General features: G+C 30.8%; 1 protein-coding gene across 1 annotated transcript in view; it reads right to left on the reverse strand.

Moving 5' to 3' along the window:
* Positions 1–802: 802 nt before the first annotated feature.
* The window catches only part of LOC145293003 (eukaryotic translation initiation factor 3 subunit L-like), a 37,861-nt gene continuing 19,268 nt past the window's right edge, over positions 803–19,395 (reverse strand). The window contains exons 6-19 of the mRNA XM_080139258.1: positions 18,757–18,826; positions 16,345–16,418; positions 14,832–14,912; positions 14,465–14,555; positions 13,544–13,698; positions 11,735–11,905; positions 10,838–10,971; positions 8,729–8,828; positions 8,099–8,172; positions 5,626–5,683; positions 3,397–3,435; positions 2,732–2,824; positions 1,118–1,198; positions 803–1,000 (exon numbers count right to left, since the gene is read on the reverse strand). Coding sequence (XP_079995384.1) covers positions 965–1,000; positions 1,118–1,198; positions 2,732–2,824; positions 3,397–3,435; positions 5,626–5,683; positions 8,099–8,172; positions 8,729–8,828; positions 10,838–10,971; positions 11,735–11,905; positions 13,544–13,698; positions 14,465–14,555; positions 14,832–14,912; positions 16,345–16,418; positions 18,757–18,826 — 1,257 coding nt within the window. The 3' untranslated portion in view covers positions 803–964. The remainder of the gene's footprint in view (positions 1,001–1,117; positions 1,199–2,731; positions 2,825–3,396; positions 3,436–5,625; positions 5,684–8,098; positions 8,173–8,728; positions 8,829–10,837; positions 10,972–11,734; positions 11,906–13,543; positions 13,699–14,464; positions 14,556–14,831; positions 14,913–16,344; positions 16,419–18,756; positions 18,827–19,395) is intronic.

The following is a 19,395-nucleotide window of genomic DNA, read 5'->3' on the forward strand; positions in this document are numbered from 1 at the left end:
AAAAAAAATCACCTGAATTCTTAAATACTAGGCATACTGATGAGATTTTCTTAATTGCAGCACGAACTGGATGGACAAACAACCTCAACCCGTCACGTAGGAGATGATCACAGCTAATGAATGCCAACGATGCATCTTCACACTATAATCTACAAGAAATGCAATAAAATCCTGTCTACAACAATTCTGAAGTTTAGCTTTCACTGCAAGAATAAACAAAAGGTAGACCAAATTACATGAAAAATTTTTAGATTAAAAATAAACTTTCAGACATAATACATCATTGCCTTGCAAAGTCTTATTGCACAAACTTAAACATTGAATTCTTTTTCTACCTTCCTTTCACTCTGTTAATGAAAATTACATAAATCTTGGTTAAATGCGAGATTTTATATTATTCAGACCTAATTATTCTTGTGAAGTTGAAGGTTCAATCTTTACTATAAATGATGATAATGAAAAAAATATAATTGACATTTTCTACCCCAACTCCAAGTTATGTTATCAAGTTCGAAAAGAGGAGCACTTTCAAAAAAATTTTTTTTTTTTTACCCCAAACAAGGTATATTGCCACTGAAGATTAAGAGACTACTGTGATAGGGAACAGATTTATAGGGACAATGGAGTACTGGTTCAGGAATTGGGCAGCAAGGTGTTTTTTATCATTGCGATTAAATTTCTGTAAGTTGATATGGTTGGGGAAATAAGAAGCAGAAAAGGCAAGAAAGTTTGAAGTTACATCGAAATGAAAAAAAATCAAAACAGAGGAGAATAATTCTATAAAAAAGACAAAAACAAAAAATAAATTTCCTTGATTTATTTCTTTAATGGAGACTGAACAAAACAGTATATGAATAAGCTGTGTCTGTAATCATGCCCGACTACTTATGATAAACCAGTCTGTATATGCAGCCGATTTGTTGCAATAGATTTGGTAGAGAGAGCAGAGGGCAGAAAAATACATTTAGCTACTTGACGCAGTCTTCATCGTTTGAATTATCTGAAATGTACAAAAAAATAAATAAATAAATAAAGTGTAACTATGAAAAAATAACAAATCCATCAAAATGGCATTGCAAATGACCCCTCCCCTCATGTATGTAAAATGGACACTTACATCCTGGAATTTGTGAATTTGCCTGATGAAAAAGTCTCCGTAACGCCGAGCTACTTTTGTATCGGCTATATGGATCATGTCCTGGAAAAAAGGGAAATAGAATTTTAGAAAAAAAAAAAAACTTTCAGTTAATATTCCTACTAATAATTAGGAAAAGATTACCCATTTTGAGGATTTGGTATTTAGGTAGTCTCATTGTTTCATTTTTATGATCATTACATTTTTTTCAGAAAAGGATAATTTATGAAAAATAAATGTAAACATCTATTTGTAGAATGTTGACACCTTCTGCAAGAACTGTAAAAACCTAACGTTATCATCTTCCTTGGAAGGTATATGTGATTGGAAACTGCTTATGAATTTAATATTCATTTGAAACTTGTGCCTTTGAAGGAAGCTGGTTCAACCCACTAAGGGTGAATGCCACTGTTTATTAAGAGAGAAGTAACATCGATTGTAGGTTGGAATGAAATTTCTTTCATAGTTACATTTGTATGCATGAAGCTGGAGAATAACGAGAATGCACTGAAGTATTTTCAGATTTAATGAGAAGTGCTGTTCAACTTCCAATACTTTTTGATATAGTTAATCCTGTTAATATCAACAATTTATTCACGAGTAAAAGGTAGCCATCTTGATCCTAGTAAATTTGACTTGGCAAAGAGCAAAAAAGTTTTGTTTTTTTAAAATTCTATGTACAATTTCATGGATTCAGGTTCTATTATATAAAGGAAGTTACCTTTTCTGTATTACCAAAATTATGAAAAATACATTTAAATATTCTGATTTAGTAGAACCCCACACAGATTATGGTAGAAAAAAATATCTACTATAATATTCATTTATTTAGGAGCCACAAAAGACCAAGTTAATATTATAGAGTCATGTTCACTTATTAAAAAAGAAAAAATTTGGTACTTGTACAGTTTAATCAAGGCATTAAAAAATGAAAATATAAAAACTTTTTTAAAAATTGTACGTATCCGTTATGGAATAAAATTCTCCGAAAAAAGTTTCACTTAATTTCATCAAGTTTTTTTTTTTTTACAGCGAAAAAACAATTTGTTATGATACCGAGCAAAAGGTTCGATTTTTAAGAAGAAAAGCTAGAATTAAAGATGGGGAGGAGGTGTCGGCACTTTAAATTGAGTTATCTCTCCGTGGCATGTTAAAAAATTCAAAGATGTCTACCTCCAACGCGCTGTCATAAAAACGTGTTTTTTTTCATTGTAAAAAATAAAACAAACTTCTTGATCAAATTAAGTGAACTTTTTTACAGAGATCTTCAGTCCAAAAAAAATACATACAATATAACCTTTTTTTTTTTTTTTTTTTTTTTTTTTTTTTTTTTTGATATTTTCATTTTTTAACGTCTTGATTACACTGTAGAAGTAAAAAAAAAAAAAAAAAAAAAAAAACGAAGGTAAATGTAAATAGTTTTTAATTTATCTGGAACCAAATAAAATAAATGAAAATTACAGTAATTCAAAAATAAAAAAGGTATCCATTATCTGAAAATGTTGAGGGGGCCTGTTAATTCTATTATATATATATACATTCAACAGCCAATCATGAAAGATATGTAAACATAATATTTGCATTCCCCATGTTTACCTGGTTAATATAGAAATCAACTTCAGAAGCGGACTGAAATTCTCCATCTAAACCACTGGTGCCTTTTGTCCATACCACATTCTTCATTTTGTGCTTGAAAATAAAGAAAAAAAACAAATGACTATGCAACAGGGAATTATAAAGTTGTCATTTATACATTTTTAAAAGCATGTTTTATTCATTAACATTTATTTTATAATATAAAAGTTACAAAAATGATTATTTAAGAGTTTATTTAGAATAAAAAAATGAAAAGCTGCAAAAGGTTTGGAAGTATTGAGTGTAAAAATAGAAACTGAATTCATATACAATCTAACTCTCCAACTGCTTTCATGAATTATTTAAAATCCTACTTAGCCTTCATGGCAAAAATAATATTTTCAAAGAAAAAGAAAGCAAGGAATTTCTTCTTTTCTTCACAGGTCTTTTTTCACAGAAAAGATATCTGCTAGTCTTTCACAAGAAATAATTTAATCAGATTAAATTTGAATCTAGTGTACAAAATCTATTTACAATTTAACAATCTTAACTTTTTTTCCTCACTAAAAGATAAAAAATACATTGAATAACAAGATAAAATTTGAATCTTGTCTGCAGCAATTAGCACAAATCACTAAAATTCTTTATAAAAAAAAAATAGAATTCTGAGCAAACTTTTTACTTACCTTAAAACACATCAGCTGAGTTCGGAGTTGATCTTCCGACTGAAGAGAAAAAAAAAAAATTTGTTCACTATTTTCAAACATATTTAGCGGCACTATGAAAGAATAGTTTTAGATTTCAAAAGAAACTGCATAAGATAACAATGAAATTTTATTTATCCTATCTCCCGCCTTGACAAAGAAAAAGTAAAGGAAAGAGATTAACAAGTAAAATGTTTTATTCATTCTTTAAACTTGCACCATCAATGATTGCACTTATGCTTTGTAATTACTTACAGATGAAAATCTATATATGAAATAAATATGACCCCATTTCCTCACAAAGAGTTAGATACAAGGTCAGCTTTTAATGTGGAAAAAATACAGCTCCCTAAAAAATAGACTGAGACAAAAATAAATATTGCTAGAATTTCTTCAAGACAGACAAGATGAAGCATAGTAACATAACATACTACACTTTAATCCTTGCCAAGCAAAGATGTGTCCCACGCTTTGGGTGTAATTGATTAATCCCCAAGATAAATGAATAGAATATTTAGAATCAGCAGATCCCTGAAGATGTTTTTGCCTGCTTTTAAATGGCCCCAATTTTTTTTTTCTTTTGAAACTAAAATAATAAAGTATTATTTTGTTTAAAACGTCAGATTAAACTTTGCGATTATTAATGCTGAAATTCATTTAATGTTTGCAAATGGATTACACTTGTATAATTCCTCAGCTGGGACTTCGAGATATTTTAAGGGTCCATCAGGTCAAATTTAGAAAATATGGATATGGAGTAGTTTTTTTAATTAATAAAATGAAAATATTAAATTTATTAAGTTAAATATTAAATTAATCCAGCAAGTCGTTTTACTATTACCATTTACTTTTCTCTGAGTCATACAAAAATGGCTGTTTTGAACTTTGGGATTTCTTAAAATTTAAAACTCCTTGGTTAAATTTAAATATCAAATTTCAAGTAAAATCAATGATATTTACTTAATTGTCATGTCACAACACATTAAAAAATTTTGAAAAATGTTAAGGTAGAAAATTAATTATTAATGAAAATAGTTTTCTAAGAAAATTAGCAAAAATTAAGCTTTGCTAAGAAAAATAAAAAATATTGTTCTTATGTTTTATCAGGGAGGTCATTTATGAATATGAGGAATATGAGTACGTAACAAGGGAGGTAATTATTTTCTGAAAACTTAAATCTCAGGCCAATTAAACAAACTCAATTTTCACTAATTGTCTTTGAAAACTATTTTCATTAATAATTAATTTTCTATTTTATCGTTTTTCGTAATCTTTGGATATGTTCATTACTGCAATATAACAATTAAGTAAATGCCATTTGTTTTATTTGAAATTCAATATTTTGAATTTTACCTTAATAACATAGACGCACCATTTTTGCAATTGTTACATTTCATTGTAATTAATCGTTTACTAATAAATTTTTCATTACATAAATTTTTATTCAAATAAAATATTTATGCAATTTCTATTATTTTTATTACATTTAATTTTTTTATTTACATCTAAAATGACTTGCATAGATATATTAAATTGAGGAAAAGAGGCAAGAACTCGAGTTGACATGTATGAAGTATTCTTATTAGATTGAATAAAGTTAGAAACATTTAAGGCATAAATAAAGTGAGTTTTACCTTTCCCAACAATTTTTTTTATCAGCTCAAACAACGCATACTGCCATTTGGACGTAAGAGACTACTATTTTGAAATTGTATCTAACAGGGAACTTGTGGGGAGTTAAGCAGCGAGATGTCTGTTCACATTTCATTTAAACTTCTTCGGTTTAGTACAATCAAGGAAGCAGGAAACAGAGGCAATTCCAAAGTCCAGCAGCCCAAAGGAAGAAACTATTAGAATAAAAGGTTTTCCAGCATCTAGGAGTCTTAACCGTGAAGGAGTGGGATTTTGCTGTTTGTCGTGTTAGTCAAGAGAATATACGTCGAGGGAGACACAAATGTTATGAATTTATCAGAGCTCATTCCATTAAAGTACTTGTAGAACAGGCGCAGGAATGCAACAGTGCAGTGATGGGACAGAGGTTGGAGCTTAACTGATAATGCAGGACCTACTAGATTTGAGATTTTTTTTAACCTTGTCTAAGAGTGAGGGACTCATGACAGATGCACCATTTTATTTACAAGTTGAACATATTTGACACCCACTGGGTGAATGCTAGTATGCGTTTGGGTTTTTAAAACTTTTAATACTTACCATATTCATGAATGCCGCAAGTTTAGAGATGGGCAAAGTAGTGTATAGTTTTAGAAAACTGAAATAAAAAAAATAAAAAGACTTAAGATTGAAATATAATGAAACTGATGTTTTTAGAAGTATATATAAAAAAAGGTTTATCATTTTATAGGCCTTGATGAGTACCGCTATCCAACGTTGCCCAAGAACCTGGTTAAGAAAATAGAATTAAAAGATATCCACCTTTCTCTCAACACCTCCTCAGTCGGTTACCCATTTAAAACCTCCTCCCTCTGATTGCATCCCACACTCACTCATGCAGAAACTTTGGCAAATGATAGAAAAATTCATCAGCACATAATATCAGACTCCAGCAATATAAAAATGATATCAGCAAAGATTAAGAGGACAGCAACCAAAAAGATGGGCCGATCAAATAAGGGTTGAGACTGGTATACCACTTTTGATAGCTGAAAGATTGGCCTAAGACTCTGAGAAGTGGCAGAATTTTTTTCTAAATCATGTGATATAGTTCTCTGGAGTCCCTATACTCCACCTGGTTCAGCATTTACCTTGGCTTCCTTCAGGATGACTTAAGTTAATATATATTCACAAGCGGTTCCAAGTCACATACACTTCCCTGCACATAATTAAATTGTTTTTTTTTTTTTTTTTGCTTTTTTTTATTAATCACATGATATTGTTTGAAATTTTGGAGATGAAAATTGATAATTCACATTATTCCAACAACTATTTTCATCTTGAGTGTTATTCTAATGTTTCAGCAAATTTAATCTTTAGGTGTATCTTGTCAGACTCCAGAATCTATAGGAAATTTTGAACAGAATCCTTTATTTAATCTACCGGGATGGATGGTTCTCATTTTGTCGGCCATATGAAATGATGGCGCAATGGATTCAGGTGTTAAGTTACAATCAGTCCTAAGTGACAGTTGTCTGTAGGTTAAAAGTTCAATCCTCATTACAAAAGATACTAAGAATAAATTAAAATTATTCAAAATGTTCACCCAGTCTGAAAGAACAAGAACAATGTATGCCTGTATGTGTCCAGATCAAAATTCTATACAGATTCTTAAGGTCAGAGGTTACATCGACTGAAATGTGACAATAACATCCAAAATGAGAATAGCAGTTTGACTAATCTATAAATAATATAAATTCAACTTTGATGTTTGCGATTTATTTCATGAGAATTTTTTTTATTTGTGTTTAGACAAGATTATACACAGATAATCACATTTACCAGCAACATTTGATAATTAGAGAACAATGATTCACAAGATATTGCAGACCTCATCTAGTCAGTTATGACAAAAATTAAGTGTAGTTTTCAGGAGAATTTGGTATTTAAAGGCATTTTATAAAAATTATAAAAACACATTTTTATATAAATAATAACTAACTACAATAAAAACTTTGTGATGTAATAGGTCACAGGTTATCTAGTCCATCGCTCTATAATAAATAGCAATGTGTGTTTATTTGTATATCCTTATACAAGTCTAAATGCGGGTTATACTTAGTTTAATTCAGTTTTATGCAAAGGGATAAAAAACAAGAATGGATACCCTTTGTGGAAATTCAGATCTCTCCAATTTTAGAAAAATTTAAATATATTCTCCAAATTAGTTTCTTTTGAATATTTTAAAGTTTTTTTTTTGGGGGGGGGGGGGGGGGGGGGTTCTCATTTAAAAATTCTAATATATCAGATTTGCACTGAATTTGATTTATAGTCATTAGACACCGATTAAGCAAGATTTACTCGATTACAATTTGCTGTGAAGACTCCTTAAGCTCAATACTTAAATTTTATATATTTTAAAAATTAGAAGAACGATTATAGTTACGGCGGTGACAACAGCATATTCTTTTGACTCTCGAGTGTATATCCAACACAGTTAATCAACCGAGAACCACATCAGTCTATAAGATATTAATGAATATATACGCAAGAGTGCAAACAATGGAAAGAATATTCTCTTGTCATAGCCCTAGTCATAATCTTCATAAAGGGACATAAAAATGGTACAAAACTAGAATTAATCTTATCCAACATGGAATAAATATTACTTCTATTTATACACACACACACACATACACCTTCATACTTCCATTCAGTCAATTAAATGTTAGAGAATAAAAATGTCTTTTCTACCCTCATCCTGTTAAATCATTTCAAGTGGTGAGAGAAAGCAAGAAAGCAGTTAACAAATAAGACAGCCACCTAACACTGTTGCCTGAAATGAATTCAGAAGAAATTCTTCACTATAATAAAAGGTCAACGGTGAGTGTTCATCAGAAATGACAATTTATATATGAAAACGTGTAATCATATAATTTTATATATAATTATATTTTTAGTAATATATCCAAATAAAAAAGACAGTGGAAACACAAGGGAAGCAAAATTTATTTTTCTTTTCAATCATTTTTGACAGTGTCGACTAGTATTAAAAAGAAATATTAAATAATACCTTCGAATAACAGGCAAATTAATTTGCTGGGCAACTTCCTGTAAGAAAACATTCAATTGCAGCAGGTATGGATCCTGAAACAAAAAGTAAGTAAAATAAATAAAAGAAAAATTACAAAAATAAAAAAGAAAATCCAAAGATTCTTTTGTTCTACAATTCTTGAATCTAAAATTTATTTCAAGTAAAAGAAAATATAAAAGTGGAAAATAATTGAGATTTAATTTAAGCTAGATAAATGTGGGCCGTATGCAAAAAAAACAAAAAAAAACAACTTTATTTTTATTCAGAAAGATTTTGCACATAGAAATACATTTCATTGTTTTCAACAATTACATATTGCATACAAATTTTTGCCTATTAAATTTACATTTCTGAATTTAATTGAATAATAGTTTGCCTATTGTATGTTTCTAAGTTTAACAAAATATTCTGTATTCATTTTTCTTAAATGACTTCCCTAGATAGAAACTCAATAGGATCAGAGTAGACATGGGAGTAAGGAAAATTATAAAGTGACTCCCAAAACTTCTCAGTTGATGCAACTTTCATGTCATATGCACAAACAGTAAAGTAAGTTACATGATAGTCATAAAAGGGGAGGGGTGATTGTGATAATACAAGAATACTTACTTTGTGTAAATTCGGTCCAGTCTCATCGTAATTAGGAGGAACAGGCGAGAGAAATTTGGGGGAGGCAAAGTAAAAGCATGCTTCAAATTCACTCATTGCCCTAGAAATAGAAAGTTTATAAAACACATAAACAATTTGGGGGCAATTTTACCCTTATAATGTCCCCTAAGGGGGCAACCAAAGTTATCCTGGAAAATCCGTTCTGGGAAAAATTTACTTTTACCATGAGACTATGTTTGTGCAAAATTTAAAAAAAAAAAAAAATCCAAGAAGTGGTTATTGAGAAAAGTGCACACATACAAACGGGACTGAATTACAAGGTCTAATCCTTCCTTTGTAGGGAGACCAATAAATTAAAAATCTCATATTAATGATAATTTTTTTTTTTTTTATATTGACACCTGAATAAAAAATAATGATCACCACAGTAATTGAATCAGAATCTGCAGGATAGGGTATGATGATATGGCAAATAACAAAAAAAGTCACCCTTTGTTCATTTAAACTACTTACTCGTGAAGTGTGCGAAAATCTCTTTTAAACAAAGGGACAAACATTTATCGGTTGAGGTAAACAAATAAGTAGAGAGGATTACGTTTCTGAATTCTTTAGATGAGGATTGATTATTCGTATTGTTTGGATATTTCGGACTACTGTTCTTACCTTGAGTGTCCGAAAGGATCCCTGACCTAGTGGATAAATTACTTGGTAAAATTCAGCTCTGATATTACACTCTTCTGGAGGTTCAAGATTCAATCCTTTGTGTGACACTCAAAATAAAATTGCAAATTACTTAGGACTTTAACCCAATCATGGCCGATGGAATGAAAGCATGTTTCCCTTCTGTAAAGGATTCCATTCGCAATTCCGTGCGCATTCGAGTTTGACAAAATACAACACTTGAAGAAGGTTGGAGGTTACACAATACAAACGAGAGAGGAGTACAAAAATTAGAAACTGAATGGACGGAAGTTGAAGTGGGCACAACTTAACTATAAAGAAATAATCTCATTATCATCTTAGGTATTTATGTGATAAATAAAGCAAACATTTTTATGTAGCTTACTTGCCAAAAGTATATCTTTACACAACAATATAAAAAGATGTATGCGTGCGTGTGTTCCTGCATCATTTTTTAATGGTTAATTCAGCAGATTCTTGCTGAAGTTTTTGACGTGTTTTACGATTGATTGATTTGGTTTAACGGCATGCCAATCCGATTATGATCATTTTATGCCAAAAAGATTCAAAGATTTCCATTAAGTCCATATTTTACAATGTTCACCTTCCTGTTAACCCTGCGTTAGTCTCACAGTGTTTTGTTACTCCACTTTCGCTTAAATACTCAGGATTCCTAGTTAGCAACTTCTTTCTTTTCCTCCCTCCCAGTACTCTCCCGACTCAGTGAGGCTATAATACACATGGTATGGCGCAGTTGCATCTCAGTTTTCCTTAGAGTTAGACATCGCTTTGTTGTTCTGGGGGTGTCCAGTTACACCAACTGACTAAGGTAGGTATGATTTTATGCTTTATATATTTTTGTATTTTTCCAGTGGGAATGAAAATTTGTAGATATAAATGCATATTATGTATCATTAGGCTACTCTGTAATATGAAGTTAATGTTTTAATATTTTCTTTATAAGTTTCCATGGGATTATTATTTTATTTACAATTTACTACTCTTTCAATCTTGTAACTATGAGCTTAGCTAATGTAATACCTTAATTTTTCCTTAGTTTTATCATTTATTTTATTGTATTATTTTATATTGATATCAGTAAGATACAAGTGATTCAAACTGTTCAACAGGAACTGTAGATATATCCTGAACCAACAGGATAAGTACATTTTACAAAATAATAACACTATAAACATTTTTGTATTGGGTTGTATAAACACTACAGGGGACTAATCATGTTTGGAACACCCACGTGACTAATGCAGGGTTAAGTATGAATATAGTTTTAAGTGACATTTCTGTAGTTGGAATGTTTAGTTCATTATATTTTCTAGTGTGAATGTATTTCTTTCAGAAGGGTTTCAAAATATGCTGATTCGTATGAATCTACACTTAACAGAGAAAGGAGGTGGGGGAAGTTTCTCTTACCCTTTTTGCATGTGTATCATCCTATCTCCAAATTTCTCCCGAAGCTGAGAATGCACACTCTCATCAATACGCATGGGATGCAGTACAAGGCACATCGCCAATACGGTGTACATCTTCTCGTTCATCTTGTTACTCTATATTAAAAAAAAAAAGAAAAAAAAAAAAAAGAAAAACAAAAGGAGTTAAAAGACGTCAATTGTGTACAATATCAATTTGGCAAGAAATAAAAATGAACAATTGGTTGTGACTATTGAAACTACCAAGAAAGTCCCAACTAATTAATAAATCTATTGTTTTAATAATTGTATCTATCTGGTGTTGCCTAAGTAGATACATAAAACTTTTCTCTTGCTTCGATAAATAACAAAGACTTGGTGTTGTCCAGGAATGAATGAGTAATCTTATATCCTTATTATTAGGTTGGTGAAAAAATAACTCATTTTTTAACGTATATATATCTGATAAAAAAAAACATTATTTTTGCACCAATCTAATATCACATAACTTTCTTTTTAATAATTTCTAGATTAGATTTTAGGGGTGACTCCACGATATGAGAGGGGATGTAAGCGACATTAATTTAAATAAATTGTGATATATTTGTAGCCTTTTTGGTGCTTGTCTGAAATTCCTCCTATATTAAAAACCAAAAATAAAGAAAAATTTATGATGTATGTATCCACGACAGAAAGAAAATATCTATTAATATTAAAACTCAGCTTTGTGATGTCGATAGGTTTTAATTATGTTGAGTTATTCAATGAGATTTATTATTCCTGAAGAAACTATTTTAGTAATGCATTTATTCTGTAGAAGGTAAATATATGACTGGGTTGAATACTTCAAAACAAAAAAACAAAAAACTTTAACAAAATTTCATGAGCGATAGGATTTTACCTGATCGTAGAGCTGAATTCTGTTTTGAAATATCTGTTCAGTACGTTGAATGTACAGCAAGATATTTGAAAAGGTTCGAATTGCGTCTTGATATCGTCTCATCATCATATAAGCAAATCCAACATAGTAAAATGTTGTTATCTGGCAAGCAGGTACACGTGAGTATTTATTCTGAAGACAGAAAAAAAAAAAAAAAGTTAAAACATTAGCATTAACAAATATGACATACATCAACAATTATAAATTTTTTTCTTAAAATGAAACATTGTAAAAAGAAAGTTCAAAGGAAATTCTAAATCACTACGAAGAGACTGGAAAGACTCTATTGACTCCAAAATCTTATTTTTTATCCATGATATAAAATATCTGCATATATATATATATATATATATATATATATATATATATATATATATATATACACACACACATATATATATCTCTCTGTCTGTGTGTGCGTGTGTCTGTACATTTCCTTACAAAACTACTCTGTCAATTTTCAGTCTACAGACTCGAAATTTGACATAAGAGGTATTGAGATTTGGGAAAATCTTTTTAACCGGTTTTCGGTCAAAAATTTGGCTGTCAAGGGGTCAAAGTTCAACGATTTGACCTTTGAAAACTCTACCAAACTTCTCCACCAATTTCGGGTCTAAACACTTGAAATTTAAGATGTAGGTTACTTGGACATGGATCAAACTTTTTAATTTGATTTCAGCTCAAAACAATAAATGTTAAGGGGTCAAAGTTAAAAAAAAATTGATCTCTGCAGTCTCTACCAAATTACTCAGCCCATTTTTAATCTAAACATTTAAAATTTTATATAAAGTGTATTCAGACATAAGGCAAGCTTTTTAATTGATTTTTGGCTGAAAATTTGGCTGCCAAGGAGTCAAAGTTCAAAAGATTTGATCTTTGTGGTCTCTAGCAAACTAGAGAACTAATTTTGGGTCTAAACATTTGCAATTTTACATAAAGGGTATTCAGACATACAATAAGCTTTTTAATCAGTTTTGGGGCAAAATTTTGGCTGCCAAGAGGTCAATTTGAAAGAGTTGTTCTTTGTAGACTCTACCACACTCCTTTGACCTCTTCGGTCTCTACCAACTTTTGTATATGGTAGTTAAGGAAGACTATTATCTAGAAAGGCATTACCGTACATATGCACATGAAATTATGAACAGTACATAGGGCCCGAGGCCAAGCCCGGCTGAACTGCTAGTAATAAAATAAAAATAATTGAATTAGAAAGCAATCAAAACGAATAGTGAATTAATGAGATTTCATTTTGTTTTACAGCATATCAAACCTTAACTGTGCATTGAATGGGAAGCTCAATGCTTAGCTGTATTTTATAAGCTCTGCACAAAATTTCATCCACATCAGCCCAGTATTTTCCAAGAAAAAGCAAAATGGACAAACTAAGAGAAATATAATAGACTGATTTGTTTTATATTCTTAATAAATATTTAGCATTTGTATTTATATGTTTTGTCTTGTTTTTTTTTTGTTTTTTTTTAATAGAGGAACTGGCTTGATTTTTCTACATTGTAACTGAACAGGCAAATTGATTTCTTTCTGTTCCTTTCTTTATGGTATGTATTTAAAAAATAAATTTGTTTCGGATCATGAAAATGTTAAGATTTTGTGTTTATAACAAAGTTATGAATGAAATGCTTATCATTTTAAATTAGCATCGCTATAATGTTGCCTGGGAAAGTACTGAATAATATGTATATTTAAAAAATTTTTTTTTAATGAAATAAAAATGAAACCCAGTGTAACAATAAATGATGAAAAATACTCAACTGTTTTGTTAAAGTCAATGTTCTCCAGGACCTTTAGAGCCTGGTAATAATCTCCGAGCAAAGAGTGCAAACGCAACAGGCCAATCAAACTAAAATAGCCCAACATCTTGTATAAAGCATGTTGACCAAATTCACCAGCAACACTATCTGGATCACCTGAAATGAACAATAATCCATTATTATAATTACGAGTTCATCAATATTTGTTTTTGGTGCTAATGTAGAGAGTGATCCGCTCTATTTTTTAAATCGTATTTCCATGTTTAATTAAAGTTTTATATGTTTCTTTATTCAATTGTAAGGTTAAAGTACAGACTAGGTACAAAACACCTTCCCCTCCCCATGTTAAGAATGGCTTTTTAAATAATAACATTATTTTAGCATGACTCACTCTCTGCATGAGTACCTTGTTTTTTTTTATAGAATGATACAAAATCTATATCTACATAAAAAAAAACAAAAAAAAAAAACATTTAGACATAAAATTTGAATTAGAGGATTTCTAAGTACCTCCTACAGGGACATATGAGGGGCAGAATCCAAACATGAATACAGTAGAATCCTAAGATACGGTGGCCCTAGGATACGTTTTTTTTCAGGTTACAATGTGGAATACAATGTTTTTCCAGCCCCTAGCTATGGTATTTGCCCCCCACCACCCACCCACAGTGTTATTCATAATGTTATTTGATTATATACATGTGTATTATATACTTTACTGTATATTTGATTTTAATGAAAAGATGAAGTATGCAACTCAGAATCAGCCAATATATACGAAAGTACAATTTTTATTAAGTGAAACAAACAAGATTTGATTTGTTCCTGGGGAATAATTAAGGAACAACTCAATATCATTTTATAACATGAAAATATTCTCATTGTTTTCAGTTACTTCATTGTAATTTATCAACACTCTTACCTCCACTGGTGTAGACCTCAAGTTGACGGTTAATGTTTGATTTTTCAACTAATGAGTGTAGCACATTCAACACACTATGAACATTCCAGGTCTTGAAGAAAAAGAAACAAATTTTTTAAAACAATTTTCATAAAATCGGAAAAATTCAGTTATTTTACTGAAATTATTAAAGGTTCGTTAAAATCAGAGATCCATGCAATCTGTCGTAAAAATGAAATATTTTAATATCCAGTACTGGATTTTATAAACAGTTGAACTAGTTTTCCTTAATTTAAAGATTGTAACGAGAGAGAGAGAGAGGGGGGGCAATGATTAAAAATAGGTTAATAAAAGAAATTTATTTAATTAATTTAAAATCTTTGCTTACTTTAGCATTGTTGCGTAAGGCTTTGGTTTCCATGTCATCTTTCTTAGTTAACTTGCATCGGTAAATACTGAATGACTGAAACTGAAAACAAAAGAAATGAGCTTAAAGCAAAAAAAAAAAAAAAATCTTTCTTTTTAATTATTATATTAAAAAGAAGTGGTCCCTAAGATTATTTTGTTTTAGGGGAAGACAATCCATAATACTAGCTATTTCTAAGATGAACAGAAGCCCTGTAAGAAAAAAAAAAAAAAAAAAAAAAAAATTTCTCAGCTACTTTCCCAATGAAAAGTGTGAATCTTTGAAATTCCGTAAGAACCCATGTCACTGAAGTAGATCAACTCCATAGCCGAGGAAGATTCCAAAGACAGCATCTTGAACAAATAGTTTTCATGTTGAACATTTAATAATCACACATAAGAATATTTTGATATGTATTTTTGCAAAGCTGCATTTTCCACACATGTTGGCGCAAAGAAAGAACATAGAAAAAAAGGTATTATTTGTTGTACTAGTCATATTCCATTTAACTTATTGTTTTTCCACAATGCCACTCCAACTTTCCATAGTCATCTTACTTTCCAAAGTAGCATACATTTTTCATACATGTTATAGCACATATGATATCTCAGCTCATTGGGGATAATGAAAATGAAACCTGACCAGTGAAGATTGAGGATATGGGTTAAAATGAAGAGAAATGATATACGAAGGATGTGTAACGTAAGTCTTAAAAACAGGCTTACATCTGATCAGATCCATAAAAAGATTAAATATGTATAGCATAGAATGATATGTACAGAACAGAAAGCTTCAGTAGTTGTCACAAGGAAAGAATTTATGAGAGTTAAGTTAATCAATGGCTCTGTTCAGTCTCAAGAGACAATGGAGATACCACTGTAAGAGTAGCTGTACAAATTGTGAGGAAAGGGTTGCACAATCCCAACCACACCTCTCCTGGATTAGTACTGCTTGGGTCCGGTGGCAAGGACAAATCCAGAACAACTGGAAATAATGCAGAGATAAACAAACAGCACAGACAGCACCTGGAATTCCCAAATGGTCACCTATTTTAGTACTGACCAGGCTCAACATTGCTTAACTTCAATAACTTTAAGTTAGTAGGTGTAAAACAGTTGAGGTAGCAAAGGTATTTAGCTGGGGAAGACTAAGGAAAACATGGAAGGAAGTGATAAAGATGAATTTGAGAAAGAGGGATAAATAAAGACCTGGTCAGAGATAAATTAGTTTAAAAATAAATTTCTGAAAACTATCCAACAAATGCCTGCACGTAAAACTCAATTTGAGTACAATGAAGAAATGTCTCCACTTTTTGATCACAGTCAATGATGAAAATACGGTCAGGAAAAGAACTAAGAAACGAAGATTCAGCAAAGATGAAATTTAGAAAAGAACCCCCTGAATATTTGATACCAGGGTAACTCTACTAGTTAGATTTAAAAAAATAAATTAAAAAAAAAAGACAAAGAGAAAAGAAAACAAAAGGAATAAATACTTGATAAATGAATTCATCAATGATGTCCCATAACCACTGGTTCGGCAAATCCAAAGGAACCGGCCCTTCAGCATCTGATGAAAGAATTACAAAATGAATCACACAAAACTGATAACATCTGAAGTAAATAGTTATCTGCATTATTTGGACTACTGTTCTCATTTGAGTGTTGTTATTTTCACATTTTAGCCGATATAATCTCCAATCTTCTTCAAGTGTATTTTATTGAATTCTGAAACATTTTTGTCAAATTTGGGAATCTGTACAGAATTTTGAATAGAATTCTTTATTTAATCCACAGTGGTAGCAAATAAAATGGGTAAATAAAGGGTTCCATTGAAAATTCTATGCAGATTCCAGAGTTCGACAAGATACACCTGAAGAAAGTTAGAGGTCACATCGTTTGATATGTTGTGAGAATAATATGCAAGATGAAAACATTAAGTGTGAATAATCCAAATAAATCCTCATATCAAAAATATAAATAGTTATCACATGGAAAAACTTTCTTAGCAATTTTATTGCAGATCTTTTTTGCTTCATTCCAACATGAAAACAAAAATCTTCATTTAATTAAACTGTTCAGAAAATAAAATCATTTTTTTGCATCATAATAGATGCTATTCTTGCAGTGTTTCTATAAATTAGCAGGATGCCTGGCATTGCCAGGTCGTAAAATATGCATATTATATTTTAATTAATGCAGAATTCTTATTTATTATAAACAGAAATACCGTAGGTATTAAAAGTGAAATTCTTTCTTGTAAGTAAAAAAAAAAAAAATCCTCAAGCTGAGGTTGAAACCAAAACTTAAAAACAGTGAGTCAAGTACGATAACCATTAGGCCAGCTTGACACAACCTTTAAAAAGGTGTTTTAAAACCTACTCATTCTTAACATAAGTAACCTGTCATGGGAACGATTCACACATGTGCATTCATGAAACAGTTAACAAGCAGATAAAAATCCAATGACTCCCCTCCCTTCCCCCATACACCAATTTTTCAATTTTGACCTCTTAGTAGCTCTTTCTTCAGGATGAAAACCAATTAAAATATTTCCCACATATCTGAATACCCTATATACCAAATTACAAGTATGTAAATCAACAATTCGCTGTGTATAAAGGTCCAAAAGTGTCCTCACACACACACATTCTCACTTTTATAGATATACGTAACCGTATAATAATTGATGTGCATTCGTTGATTAAATGCACATTAACACATCAGGGACTAATGTTTACTTCTTGGTTGGGGTGGAGATTCTGTCTCTGAACAGCAGTATTTTAGATGATATGGAGTTATTCAGGCAGGATGGAACAGAGGTCGATCATGTTGGGACTGCTTTATAGGACTCATGAGGACGTCAGGAAATCTGATTATCAACTAAAAGGCAAATCTACCAATTTACCGTCTTCTATGGCTGTAACATATGACCAACAATGGTAGTTGCTCATTGGAATTTTTTGACAATGACTGCATTTTACATTGTCAGTGAGTCGAATGTATTCAACTGCTATTTTCTGCAAACACCTAAATCTAAAGACCCTGGTTTCTGTCCTGTTGCAGTGTCATCTTCAATGTATTCAGAATGCAGCTTGTCACCCAGTAATCCTCCCAACCTGTCTGCCTGGGTGGTATATATATATATATATATATATATATACACACACATCATATATGTAGACAGCTGAGGACCTAGACATCAACCATCAAAGAAGACTTGGCTGAGCTCTCAGGTTCACAGATAGCCTTCAACAATGAAATCACAATTGGTTAGCCATCTCAGGATCATCATGCTTGGGTTGCCATGGTTGTGGAATATAGTGCAGGTCAGAAAAAAAGTTCTCTCAACTTGACAAAGGTGAACACAGTTGCAACAAATTTTAAAAGAGTATGAACATTTGTCATATTTAAATCTATAATATAAAAGTGAAAATGTGTTTGTGTGTGTGCTTTTATTCTATGTCCGCCAAAGGCTTTGGGAGAGGGGGGGGGCTAGGAGGGAGTCATTAAATCTTATAACTTTTTATATACTGTCTAGATTATAATATGTCAGATTTACGAAACAAGATTGTCTGAATCTTTTCTTATATTACAAAATTCACGCTGTGATTTCATGTTCTCTACTACTTACTATGGCTTGATGCTTGACCTAAAAAAAAAAAAAAAACCCACACGTTCACATTTGTTTAACCACCTGCCTTTTTAAACATTTAATTATACCCTTCCTCACTTCTCTACCTGCGTAGCGTCGTGGTAAGTTGTCAGGCTATTCGCCTTAAGGCTTCGGGTTCAATCCTACCTCCCTACCAAATTTTTTTTCTTCCTTTTAAATCCGGGCAATGCCGGGCACCCCCACTAGTGTATAATAAATAAAAATATCAAACAATTAAAAATTAAATTCTTACTCAGAATATAATTGAAAAGGCTGCAATAGTTGTAATAAGAGTCAAATCTTTGCTCCAAACTTGGTCCAGACTGAAATGGAAGAAATAAAATTTAATTTTACAATTAAAAAATAATAATAATAATAAAATTTAATTAAAATTTGGAAAAAAAAACATTTGCAATTCTAAAAGTTCCTTATATTATTCAGACTACTATTCTTATTTTGATAAGCCTTTCATAATGTTTTGGCCAATGTTAACTCCAACCTTGTTCAAGTGCATTTTTCGATTCTTGGGAATCGAAAATTATATATGGACATGTAGTACAAAAAAAGACATTGACTAACAAATGATGGTCTTCTGAGATTGAAGGTTCAATCCTGATTACAGGTGATAATAATAAATAAGAATAATTTGATTAAAATGTACACCAGGTTTGGCTGACAGAACAAGAACAATCTACCATCATGAATTAAAGAAAAGATGAAGTTCAAAATAGGTCTGAGTTTGAAAAATGAAGCTGAAGGTTTGGTTTCAATCCTTTTCATTTTTTTAATGCAGAATCCAGTCATTTTAGTAAAAGTTTTGTTTTAACTTTTATATCTCCAAATATTTATTCATTGCATTTGGTTTGTTTGTAGAGGAAATTGATTTGGCTTT

Source organism: Euprymna scolopes, chromosome 14 (genome assembly GCF_053919585.1).
Source record: "Euprymna scolopes isolate OS-2025 chromosome 14, ASM5391958v1, whole genome shotgun sequence".
NCBI lineage: Eukaryota > Metazoa > Mollusca > Cephalopoda > Sepiida > Sepiolidae > Euprymna > Euprymna scolopes.